General features: G+C 39.8%; 1 protein-coding gene across 1 annotated transcript in view; it reads right to left on the bottom strand.

Annotated features, from left to right (window-relative positions):
* Positions 1-13,588, bottom strand: part of shank3a (SH3 and multiple ankyrin repeat domains 3a) — a 150,048-nt gene that overhangs the window by 85,575 nt on the left and 50,885 nt on the right. Inside the window, 4 exon segments of the mRNA XM_084363630.1 lie at positions 244-360; positions 4,086-4,253; positions 4,960-5,111; positions 5,629-5,737. Coding sequence (XP_084219756.1) covers positions 244-360; positions 4,086-4,253; positions 4,960-5,111; positions 5,629-5,737 — 546 coding nt within the window.

The raw sequence follows: 13,588 nt of genomic DNA, 5'->3' as shown, positions 1-13,588 counted from the left end.
GACACACCAACCACACCAACCCACAAGCCAAACAGATCATTAACGCTGAACAATTCATCTGAACAACTTGCCAACAATTGTGAATATTTACTGTAAGCATTTGTGGGTCATTCTTCATACAAGGTCTGTGTGGAAAACACAGTTTGGTGAAGTTTAGGCAACTATAACAACACGTTACACGTATGGTCCACTTTCCAAGCAAAAAAAAAAAAGCCATGAATACATATTTTATATAACTGGTACCTGGTTGTAGAGAGCACACACATGAAGGGCCGTGTTTCCAGATGCATTCTGGGCGCTCATGTCAGCCCCATAAAACAGTAGGTGCTCCAGGTGCTGCACATGTCCATAGCGGCATGCCTGAAAGGAGAGATTCACACATTTACTTTATTTTGTTATTCTTTTTAAATGAACCCTTGTTGACTTACTACGTCATATTTGTTGCACTGAAGAGGAACAAAAAATCAGGTGTATAAAAGCTTCCACACTTGATTTTAACCAGAGACAGTCAGTGGCACATTTTGTTTTTGTGAGCTGACCAAGCCCACTAAAGTTAGAAAACGGATGCTTCATAAACAATCAAGAGTTTGAGTGTGGTCCTCCTCTGTCTCTGCCTGTGTGGCCAAATCTGTTTTCTTTTTTCAATGTAACCTGCCTCTTTCCTTTGCTACAAGATGTAATAGAGCGGTGATCATAGGGGAATAGCTTGAGTATGTTCAAACACAAAAAGCAGCCTGAATACGTGTTTTTAAAACTGAAACAGGTACACCTCAGAAATGTTAAAACTACTGAATCTTTTCTAGCTTTTCCTTGGGCTAATTCTCCTCACTCATGTTTAGTCTCTAAAAGCCGGAGAAAACCTTGTTTGTATCACCTGAGGCTAATTGTAAATCTAGGTATGAGTCGAAATTATTCTGACAAGAGTGATGCCTTTTTTTCAACTTCTGTGTTTCACAGATAACTCACATAACTGTAAGCAATAAACTTTTCAGCTGATCTCTATCTCCTCTCTCTTTTATCCCTCCCACTCTCTGGTTTTGTCCTGTGTCATTGACAAAGAAGCACACCGACTCTCCCCAGCAATTGTTTTCTCGCTCTTGTGTTCAGTCTTGCTAAGGGTGTTTGACAGCAGTGAGACAGTGCACAAATGATGCTGGGATTGTTTTTGGTTATCAGACCTTCAGCAGTGTAGCCTATTGTACATGAAATATGTATACCACTAGAATACTAATGCTGGAAGGGACAAAGAGAAAAGGCAGAGACAAGACGAGAAATGAAATGGGGAGAAAATGTGGAGTACTGAAGGACTACTGGACTTAGTGCAGAGTATCTTGAATTTAAAAGAAACATGATCAGATTCAGTGTTGAACTATCACTCCTTCCATTTAAACCCCTTACTGGACCCACAGACTGAAAGGGCGCACTTATAAAAAAAAGCTCTCATAGTTTTCACTCTCTCAGTGTATGTCTTCATTCATACTCCCTACAGTCAAAGATGAGCATGCTTTAGAGAAAGCTGAATGGATATGGTGTGTTATGGAAACAGTACCACTGTGCTAAGAAACCCACAGATGAGACACCAAAAACCAAACAGTGGGCTTCATGCAAGAATATCTGTATGAACAATAACCTTAAGTTTCATTCACAAATATGACAAACAAGAGAAGAAAGAAGAATTTCACCCTGCACCCTGCTGTCTGATATCAGCAGAAAAACCCATAACAAATTTAACAGTGTCAGTAGTCTTTTGGAAGATTTTCCAAATAATACAATATTAATAGCACAGCTGCCATATTGTGACAAATATAAAGAGGGAGGTTAGATGGTAAAAAATGTCTTTCTAAAGCAAAGCGGTCCATGACTAATAGAAGAGGCGGTCAGGGGAACGTCAGTCACAGAATAACCCTAACCATATTAGACTGAATATGTTAGTGTGGCTGATAGAGGTGTGACGAAATCTCGTGCCATGATATTAAAACATGACGATATTTCTCGTCGAGATGAAAAGCTGTCTCACAATATCAGTACATAACAGAGGCAGAGCAGCAGCCAGCATGATGGAGTCCGGCGTTGAACCGATGTAAAATAACGTCTTTGCGTCTCTGCGAAGATGACCCTTTCACTAAATTGTTTGTGTAGCAGCATTTTGGGCACCTGGTGAAAACAATAAATGGCGACAGAGTAAACTAAGTCAAGTCACTAAATTTAAGTCAAACAAGCGTGTTTTACCCTGTGAAGACAGACAGATTCTATGTTCATGACTCATACAAAGAGTCTGGACTTCTCATGAGTTTGGTCATGCCTTTGAGAAAATCTGAAATGAAACTGGTTCATACCACATATTCTCAAAATCTCTCCTTAGAAGTTTGGAAATTTCTCGTTTATGTGATGCATCCCAATTTGGATGTGGAAGACTCTGCATCGATGCAGAGACAGAGCATAATTGGGAGATTGCAGCCTACATTAAGTGATTTTCCGGCCTCAGCTAGCCAATAAAGTTGTAACGTTACACCTCTTCTCACATTTGAATTGTGGGTGGACATTAGGCTAACGTTACTTATGTTCAGAGATATGTTGTCAGGAGGCAGCGATCAGCAGTGAGTGAGAAAATAAACACCACCAGCATTTTGAAAGCAGACATTTCAGGGCTTCTCACATCAATTGGACTGAATTGTGAAGCTTGTGAAAATTCACACCTCTATCATAACCTCCACAAATCTGTAACAGCACCAATTTATGCATGAGACTATATACTTTCCAGTATTAATGTGCCTCTATGTGAGTCTCCATTGAACTTGCACAAACACAACGCATAGGTTACCATAGTTCGCCAATAACTGAACTGGTTTAATTTAAACTTCTGGATACATTTGTTTTTTATCCCAGACTACAATGCTCAACTGATCCTTTCCCAGGAAGAAACAACTTCTTGTGAACTTTCATCTTGCTTATAATTACTTCACAGTAACAATAATAGCAAGACCTTGAGATGAACTGCACAAGGCTGATAATGCAGCGTAACTATGAAAGGGAGAATAACAGATGAAAGATGAACTTGGTGGGAACAAGTGAGTAATGAATGTCTGGTGCAGGAGACAGAAATATTTACATGGGGCTTCTTTTTGCTATTTAATTTGCAAAGTTTTTTCCTGCTCCTCACTTCTGAAAAGTTATTTACAGTTGTAATGGATAAAATAGTACGGATAAAATAAAAATGGAGAAGACTCAAGAAGGTTTGCATACAAATATGCCACAGTGAGTGTTTAACATTAGGATTTGCTTGATTCCGCTTCAAAATGTCGCCATTCAACATTCCTCAACACTTATTCATATTCAGTATCAGCAACAGAAGTCAGCAGTCTGTTTGCTTCCATTTACAGTACAAGGACCTTCAGACCTCCAGTGTATTTCTGCCACTGCTGCGATATAAGCTTAAAAGCCCTGACACAAACAGAAACTGCATGTAGGCACTAGCCTCCATTATGTTTACAGAATAGGACATGCCTTCAAGCTGTTTGTGTCCAAAATGCACATAAAATGTTCTTTGTGAGTCAAGAACCTTTTTCTACAATTAACACAGATGGACATCACTATTCAAACTGCCATGTACTGTAATGGATTACATACAGCTGCAGCAACAGTAAAAGGGGAAACTTTGTAGGTATCAAAGAATTTGTATAAGTAGTTAATTTCCAAACACAAAATGTACTTGAGCAGCCGTACCCACAATCATTAAAAAAAAAGACAAAAAAGTTGTTTTTTTCTGAAATGCAATTAAAAGTGCAGACTGATTGAAAAATCGATTAAAATTGTGGGTGTCCAATCCTTTAGATAGGAGAAAGAAAAACGATTTCTTTCCTTTCTTAGCTGGAGCTTCCAACCAGCACATGACCCCCCCAAGGGGTTTAACCACCTCAAAAGAAACCTCAACCTGAGGAAAACACAAAAATCACTTCAATGAAACTCTGAAAACCAGATGAAACCTGCCCCTGCATTTGTATTCTGCACACAACTCGGCACTGTTTTATCTGTATGTGTGTGTGTGTGTGTGTCTGTGTCAGAGCGTGTGTGTCAGTGTGTATTACCTGGTGTATTTCCTGCCAGCCATTCTCATCCACACAGCCGACCTGTGCATGATCATGCAGCAGCAGCTCACAGCAGTAGGGGTCTCCTCCAACCATCGAGCTGTGGTAGAGGGGAGTCAACCCCCTACTGTCTTTATAGTCAGGTGATGCACCCAAGTCCAACAGCGTCTAGTGGGAGAAGAAGGTTAAGGGGGGAAATAATGCTTAAAGTACTTCATACAGTCCCAAGTCTCTGGTGCATCTATCATCAGCCTGCAATGTGAAGGTCAGAGTGACAAGTACAAAGAACTGTAATATATACGTATCACACTTCTGCAAAAGTACTCTTATAAGCATTCTCATACTGTAGGACATGTATAAAATATTTGTATATACACTATTATAGATTTAATTTGAACAGATTAGCTAGAGTATGACCTTTCATAGGCTTACTATACCAACAGCAGCAACAGCTTATGTATGTTATATGGCTCTGTGACATTGAATATGTGGGCAATGACAATGACGGAGGGGAAATAACACATTTCCAATTTCAACAGTTCTGGCTCAACAGGAAATCTATTATATGACTCATGAAAATCCTTTCATTTAGGGTACAAGCGTCCTCAAACCAGAAACATGCAAGGCCATTCAGTGATTATGCCAGCCCATTCAAAGCGGGCATGTTAAGCCTCGTGTATTTAGTAATTGCTCAAGCGCTCTCTGTACTCAATACCTCGAGCACCCTCTGCCACAGACTGCCTGCCTGCAAACTCTACTTTCCCAGAGGGAAAGTTTGAAAGCAGGCAATTGTTGCAGCAAAAGAAATAAAAGAGATGAGTCAGCTTTCTGGTATGATTGTATATGTTTGAATGCCAGTGTGTGTTATACTCACGATAAGCGCTGTATGGTTCTTGCTGCGCACAGCCTTGTGTAGGGCAGTAATGCCATCTTTTGTTCTGAAGTCCAGATGTGCCCCTCCACTCTTCAGCACCTTGATCAGCTCTGCACATCCTTCCAGCTGTGCTGCCAGCGTTAGAGGACATTCTGTAAAATCCAAGGATGAGCAAGCAAACAATATAAAAAATCCTCTTATTTACAGTGGCATTACTGTGCATACTTCTTAGAAAATGAATATGCACACACTGCCCACTATGGTTCTTAAAATTCTCAGTGACTGATCAGAATATCTGCTTTGGCCACTGTGATTGTCAGCCTCCAGTCTACTTAGGTGGTTGCTTGCTGTTGGTGTTAAACCAACTTATTCTAATGTTCCCTTCGCTTCACAGCTTCTCAGTCAAACTACAGGTCACCCAACAGGGAAATCTTCTTTATGGCTGGACAAACATTTGCATAAACGTGAGGAGATTAGAGAAGAGTGTAATCCAGCTTTGCCCAGCGTGCAGAAGGCTTATTTCAGAAAATCCATACATGGTCATTTTGTGGTGAAGACAGAAAAAGAGAGAGAAAAAGCATGAGAGAAAAGACAAATCAAGGTTAAAAAACGATAATGGGTTAACTAGAGCAGGGTAGGGATGGGATATCTTAGTACAGACTTCTTCACCTCCTGTGTCTGGATCATGGAAGTTGGGGTCCAGGCCTTTTTCCAGGAACCTTGAGATCTTTTCAGTGTTCCTCTGCTGCACATACTCCATAAACTTCTTCAGGTTTGCCTAATGGAGGGAGACAAGGGACGGGGAGAGGGGGAAGTAGAGGAAGAGACAGCTGTGATTGGGTGATGTAAGACTCATGTGGATGGGGCCGTTTAATAATGCAGTACAGAGATGAAAGCTAAAGTCGCTGCTCTCTCCTTCTGTGTTTGAAGGTTTTATTTCTGCTCTGTCATGCCAACCAAATGGACCATGTGCGGTAGATATATATGCTATAATAGGATGGACCCAAAGAGACAGGAATAGAGCTGTAAAGTAACACTAAAATGAAGACCTTTCCTTTGGAGATTAATGCCAAGAAAATTAGATCCTGAGGCCAACATCTCATTGAGAGTTCAAATATAATGGTGATAATATCGTACAGTGCCTGAGAACACTTGTACATCACCAGGTCTAACATTGACGTTTAAAACCATTGTCATAAAACAATCAGACACATGCACAAACCGAGCCCAGCCATAATATACACATACTGTACACACATACACAGACTTAAGTCTGTGATTTAGGATTCAAATGATTTATCACCTTTGCTGATGTGTGTAAGCCTGTAGAGTACGGAGTGAAAAGTGAAGCTATGAGCTAGGTAAAAGCACTAACATTTCATGATAGATAACTATAGCCTGAAGAATCAGGGCAACACTCTATCTTGGATTATTTGAAACACAGAATTATAGCCCAGGATGTATCTAAAACAACAGGAATTATTCGAACAAATTTACTACACTACAGTTTAATCCTGAGCATATAAAACATCAATGATAACATGGATGATAGCCTGATATGTTTCTTGAAGATTTAATTACACAGTATCTGCAGTCTCTCGCATGAGCTTCACGGAGAACTTTCATTACTATTGCATTCACTCAAGGTTTCTCAGTCATTATGTAACATCCACATGTTCAAAAGCCTCGAGACACATTACACACTACATTCTACATGACTTAATCATTAAGCACACAGCATTTAATGTAACAAACTTAAACAGAGACATACAAACACTCACGTGCAAGAATGCGAACAGAATGCAGCAGCCATTTCGACACTCACCATGTGCGGCATCATATACTGTACGTCCCTGGCTCTGAAAAGTCACACTCTGCAAGACCTTTCCGAAATTCACATCACACACCCCCTTTCTCTTCACAAGTCATCTGCAGCCTGCTTGCCTTTACGAGCCTGCCTCACACCAACATGCTGCGCGGAGCTGCCGACTGCCACTCTCACCATCTCCAAGTCAAACTGAGTGAGAGAAATTCACTTTGGCTTTTTCCTTTTTTTTCCTGGATGTTCTGTGAGGCAGTTGTTATGGTGATGGGACACAAAGACAGCTCTGGCAGCCAATGTACACATGAGTGGGAAGAGCATTGAGTTTGTGAGTGTGAGTGTGGCTGTGTGTTTGTGTGTCCTGCATAATGCCTAAGATAATGCCTTGAAGAGGCTCAGGGACGATTTGCCACTGATCAGCTGGATGTGATGTGTGTTTTATTGCCTGTTGAACAGAGGGTTTTGTTTTATCTGCTTTGCTGAGGGTCTTAATAAAGTCTTGATATTTTCTCCCTCTCGCTATCTTTTCTCTCTCTCTCACACACACACACACACACACACACACACACACACACACACACACACACACACACAAATGCACATACACACACAGCATTATTTCCAACTCACCATGACATACTGACAGTTGATCAGATTAAAGAGTCAAAGCTCTGTGCAGAACTGGTGCAGTCAATAAACACAATCCGCTCGTATTTTTGCAAGACCAATAATTTGGCAAGAAAATAAGAAAACATTTTAATAGCATCTATTACAACATCCACAAAAAGATTTTTACACAAATTTAAAAATAAGTAAAATTAGGTCATTTTATATTTAACTGTTTACGATAACAGTTAAATATAAAATGACCTAGTTTTACTTGTATTTCAAACCTGCCGATCTCATAAATAGGTAAGACAGTGTTAAAGTTTATATTTCAAGCTCAGAAACATTTCTAAAATTGCCTTGATTTTATCCTTTGGCAATATCAAAAAATCCAAACTTTAATCTCTGCACCTCTTTCATGTCTCCTCTTTTAGCAATTCTCTTTCTTCCTGACTTAGTCAAAAACTCCCTGTCATGTTCCCACCATTAACAAAATATTGTGGAAAAGCCTTCAGCTGGTACAGAGAGATGAGTGCGGATCATTTTGTTTCAGCCATCTGTGCACCACTCATACCTATTACTTTTAGTAGCATCAACTTAACAGTAGATAGGTTCGTATTTTGCATTTTCATTTTCATTCATCATCCAAGCCTGTGCATGCACACGCAGCTGGTGGGAGAAAATCCTCCTCCACAATTCATAAAATACTTGTGAGATATTTCAATAAAAAATTTTAAAGAAGGAAAATTAAGTAGTACTCAGTCAGTCTGCATTTTATTCATTCATGTGCTAAGTTATTCGCTGTATTCTGGGTGGGGTATTCTTTCTGATGTTTTCTTTTTTTTTAATTTTTATAATGACAGATTATGTAGTCTGAAGCAGAAAACATAATTAGGGGCCAGATAATGCACACAGCAGTAGGTGAAAACATTGTTAAAACCACAAGCAACATTGTAATGTAACATTAAATATTGTAAATTACCTTCCATAAAATATGTGTGGGTATTGGGAAAGACCATCAAGACCAGTGATATTGTGAGCTTAAATAATTAATCACAAACAGTTATTTTTTGTAGATAGACTTGATGGACTACACAGCAGGGGTCATCAACTAAATTTGTCCAATGGCCAGAATTTTTCAAAGCAGACACTTTGGGGTCAGGACTTCAAATAAAAAAAGGCTAATTTGCCTCTTATGACTTAATATTTTTACTGGCTTACAAAATTAATGTTATTTGTATTTTTAATATCAGTTTAAGCAGACTCCTGAAAAACATGGGAAATCCATAGTGATAACTAGAGTAGGTAGCCTGCTCTCAGACAATCGCCAAGAAGGCAGTCCTCACTACTGAACCCACAGTTCAACTACCAATGAATGAGTTCTTATGCCAACAAATAAAACTTCTCCTCAGGATCCAAGCAAGCAAACAAATATCCACAGTTTGAGGCTCAATACAATAATGGTCCAACAAAAATAAACCAAAGGGATACCTATTGCATTGAATACACAAGCTTAGTGATTTTCTGACAACTCTGGAGTTCCCTCCTGTAGTCCAACCAGCGCACTGCTGTCAACTCAAAGCAATGACCAGCCTGAGACACCAGCAGCAGAGGATGGAGTTGGAACATAATCTGAATTTGTAGACAGCTGAACTGTGAATCACAGCATTTTTGGCTCATTGTCAGGGGTTGGCAAGCTGATCACGATCCCTCTCAGGATGGGCTGGGCGTGGTCAGTAATGACAGAAATGAGCATTTTCTGAAATCGTAAATATTCTGCATGCCAGACTGGAAGAATTGGTGGGCTGGATGTGGCCGTGGGCTGCAAATTGACATTCACTGCTGCTTTCCTAGGTGCATGAGGTAGAATGTTGTTGGCATGTAGGATTGTCTGGCAGTCAGCCCTGTCTGTACCAGCACAACAACCTGCCTCAAACCACTAAATAAGCTGCCGTAGGAAGTTCTAACCCACTAACACAGAAGTGTATATCAATAATAACAGACAGTTGGGGAGTGGGAGTGTGCGTGCACTGGTGAAGCCATATTGTAGGTAACTATTTCCATCAGGAATATAATTTCCAACTGTTTTTGAAATAAATTAAAGCTGCTAAATAGCTCTACTGTATATTCCAACAGTAATCACTGTTTTATTGTGTTTGGTCAGTACTTCATCTCTCTCCTCCCTCACTCATGCAGTAAAAATGAAAAGACATTTTCTTTATCCCTGCCCACTTTATCCAATCAGGATAGAGAACTCCATAAAGAGGCGGTCCTGTCTGCTCATGAACGTGCAGAGGGCAGGATCCTCCTGTTTGCTGCTGTGTCTGGTTTTTACTGTTACACATTCATGTGGTGATGAAGTGAAGTTAGCTAAAATAAAGACGCTTACAGCATCTTTAATTGTTTCAGGCATTTTTCAAGCAAAAAATTTGCAAGGATTTGCTGCTTTTCTATGTCATCTATGATAGTAAATGAACTTGATGACCTCACTTTTCGCTCTGGGAAACTGTTTTGACCATTTTTAACAATATATGGACATTTTACAGATGTATTTGTCAGGGTGGTTATGTCCCCCATGAGAACATTTTACATTATTCAATAAAAACTATGCAATTTCACAAAATTTTGGACCATTAGTTAACCATATCTGTCTACAAAAAGTTGGAAAAGCTGGAGCAGATAAATAAACACAAGCCAGAAAGCTTATTAACAAAATTTAAAGAGATGAAAAAAACAAAAACTTAAAGATGTCCACTAGGGGCTGAGGGGACTGAAACCATAAGATCTGGGAAAAGTCATTTTGTTAGCCAAAACTGCTTGGGTGATGCACATAAAGCTTATAGTGTAGTGAAATACTGATTCAAAAAAAAAAATTGTAATTAGTTGTAGTAATGAGTTAGTTAGTTATAGCCCCAGTATGTACAAATGTACATAATGGACATAAATACCTAGAGACCTGTGCATGATTATGATTATTATGAACATGTCGACACACAGAGGAACAAGAGAGTGCCTCTGCATTACCATACCTCTCATATGTTAATGCAGAGAAAAAGCTCAGTCTAGATAAAAGAAAGCACAAAAGAAATCTGCATTCTTCAAAAAAGCCACAGCTCTAATTCATCACAGATAGATAAAGCGCTTCAGTCACATCCCAACTTATAGAACTGCTGCAGAAAGAACAACAAACAAATCCAGTTTTCCTTTAGAATAAAATATGTACTCTTAGTCACTCAATACAAATTTTTGTCCAATGAAGGAGCAGACAGAAGCCATTCAGTGATGATTACCAATATGGCAGGAAAGTCTCAGGCAGCTGATACTTGTCTGTCACTCTCAAACAGCAGTCACAACAAAATTCTCAGTCTCACAGGGTCTCACCTCACATCTCACACTTTATTTCAAAGATAAGTGTTTGGTCTGGTGTGGGAACAGTGACAAAAATATATTTTAACAAATATACTATGAAGGTAACAGAAAACCTCATGTTTGCACAGCCAAAATGGTGTACCAAAACTGCTGCAATATGCACAAGCTCATAACCAAAGTAGACACAAAGGTTTTAAACAGCAAACCAATACTCCGTTACCTGCTACTGCTCACTACTATCACATGATTAGTTTATGGTTTGTTTCCTCCTATTATTTCTGTTTCTCATTTCATGTGTCTTCCTCTTCCATCTGCCATGATTAATCAGTTTGAGTTTATGATAGTGTGTCAGAGTCTTATCTTCTATCTTTCTCATAGCAAGCCCACAGTTTGCACGCTTTACCATTAAGTGTTATTAAAAGGATTGCAATAAGTACGCAGATTAAAAGATGCAGATATTTACTCATTAGCGGTACTCATCTAGACCCAAAACCCTGAATACAAGTTTGACTGGTGGTGTTTGTAGCTTCCTTACATACACTACTGTCATGAGGATGGGGTAACCCTGCTGTGCTGGATCGAGAAAAAGGAAAGGGAAAACAAACAAAGATGAGAGGAGAGAAAGAGAGAAAGCAAGGGAGAAAAGAAAGATAGTGTTTCATCTCGGTGCAGACAGAGCAAGAAACAGCAGCAATAATCAACTCCTAGAATCTGTGGCAATCTACCAAGAAAACAGCCTGCAGATTCAGTTTGATGCTCGGCACAATGTTACCTCGTCTGCTCTACATACGATTAAAAATTACTCTTCAAGAGCACCATTTGATTTGTTTTGTCTTTGATTTGGATATGACTTCATTCTCTGCACATCTCTTTCACAGATAGCTACAAAATCTTTGTGCTACTACAAGTGGAAATTTCCAGAAAAGAAAAGTTTTCTGAACGCTCCTAATATCAATGCTGACTTCACGTTCATTCTATGAGACCCCCCTACCCAGAAATGACACTTCACCGTAGTATATAACAGCAGCTGACTATTTAGCCAGCAGCCAGGTTTTAGGGAAGCACCTGATATTGAGACACAGCTTTGTTATTTGTATTCTGGATTTAAGTGCTTAGAATTGTCCTCAGAATTATGCCTGCAGGACTCAGACCCCCGACTAATTCTGCCCTGCCCTACCTACTTTGTTTGAAAATTGGCACATTTGGAAATATGTCCTGAATACTATGCAGTACCTTGTAAAGGATCACACATCAGTGGCAGAAAATGAGTGGAAGAGCTACTCCAGTTAGCAGGACAAAGCGGATAAAGGTTCCTTCTTTTAGTCCAGTACCCTGAGGAGGCTCTTGTCTCCTCCACCACTAAGGGGGGATTATCTGCCACTACCTGATAAAAGCCTGGGTAGGTGGCCAGAAATTACAGAGACAACACGACTCCCCCTGCCTCCCTTGCTGACTTCCCTGCCTCTTTAACTCAGTGTGTTCTGCAGCTATTCTCCCTTGGTTTTTGCCTTAGCTTTATAAAAGGAGGTGTGCACATCTAACATCCTGTTCAATAGCTCATGTGCATCCATGTGTAATCCATACAGCATGAACCTATGTGTGTCAGACACTTTCACTGCCCTACATTTACACTCATTACCACATGGCTACATAGCCCGTGGTCCCTCACAGCTGGCCTACAGTACGCTGTGCCATGCATGAGTAGTAATTACAATGCTCACCAACATGATGCTTATTCGGGAGGATCATATACTGGCCTAATGTGAGCTGGCCCGTAAAACACACACATGCTCTAAAGCGTAACAACTGCTTAGGCAATAAACACAGTGAGCCAGTGCAGTGGGACATCGAGATGCTCTGGGGATCGTCAGACGTCAGGATGATATGAGCATAGCTTAAACAGTTTGGAAAGAGCAGAGGGCTCAAGTGGACGTGGAAGTAGTGATTTAACTTGTCAAAACAGAGTCCTGCTGCATCGTGAAGACATACATATGGTGACTGATAGATATGACGGAAGGTATTCCCACATTCCCATCAAGGCCTATTGCCTATGCCTACATGTCACATGTGTTTAAAATCCATTAGAAAGAGGTCAAACTACTATATTGTCATCCCAGTCTGCAAAATAAAATGTTTGACATTAGGCTTCTGCAAACCAAGTTCACGTTACATTTACACAAGCTTCCTTTCACATCAAGAAATGCCGCCAAGGCAGAGACCAATGTTTGAGGTGTTTCAAAATTTGTAAGTGTGAAACCACTGCTGTGTTTTAAATGAGATGTCGGGACATCTCCAGGCAAGTTTGTGGCAACAAAACTAGGTATTATAAGCCAAAACATGATCTTTTCCTGTCCCTTACCAAGTGATTTTTGCACCTGAACCTAACCAGACCATATGTACTGTACAAGCTAAAGTTGAAAATTGAACAAATGTGAAGTTGTAACATAAAGAAAAGTAAAGTTTAAACATGTACTTGGTCTGCTGAAACGTACAATGCCAACATTTATACTGCTGACTGGGTTGACATTGTTTAGTGAAGTTAAGTATTTCATAGCATAACAACATACATAACAACAAAGTAGCCTTTAAAATTAAAAAAAATTGTCAGTGATCTTATTCTTGTAACAACAATTCTGGGATATTTTGTGCCTCCAAATCTTCAGGTAGACCTTGTCAGCTTTGAGCTGTCATATCTGTGTTGTGAAACCTGTTAGGATGCCAAGTGACTCGTCTATTCAGCCTGTTTGACAGTGATGTGGAAAACAGTTGTGACACTGACTGACAGTCTGTTAAATCAAACCCAACAGTGTCACTGATGAGCAGAACAGCTCA

This window comes from Pagrus pagrus, assembly GCF_965226575.1.
Source record: "Pagrus pagrus genome assembly, chromosome: 10".
Classification (NCBI taxonomy): domain Eukaryota; kingdom Metazoa; phylum Chordata; class Actinopteri; order Spariformes; family Sparidae; genus Pagrus; species Pagrus pagrus.
This window is presented reverse-complemented; position numbering and strand designations above follow the sequence as displayed.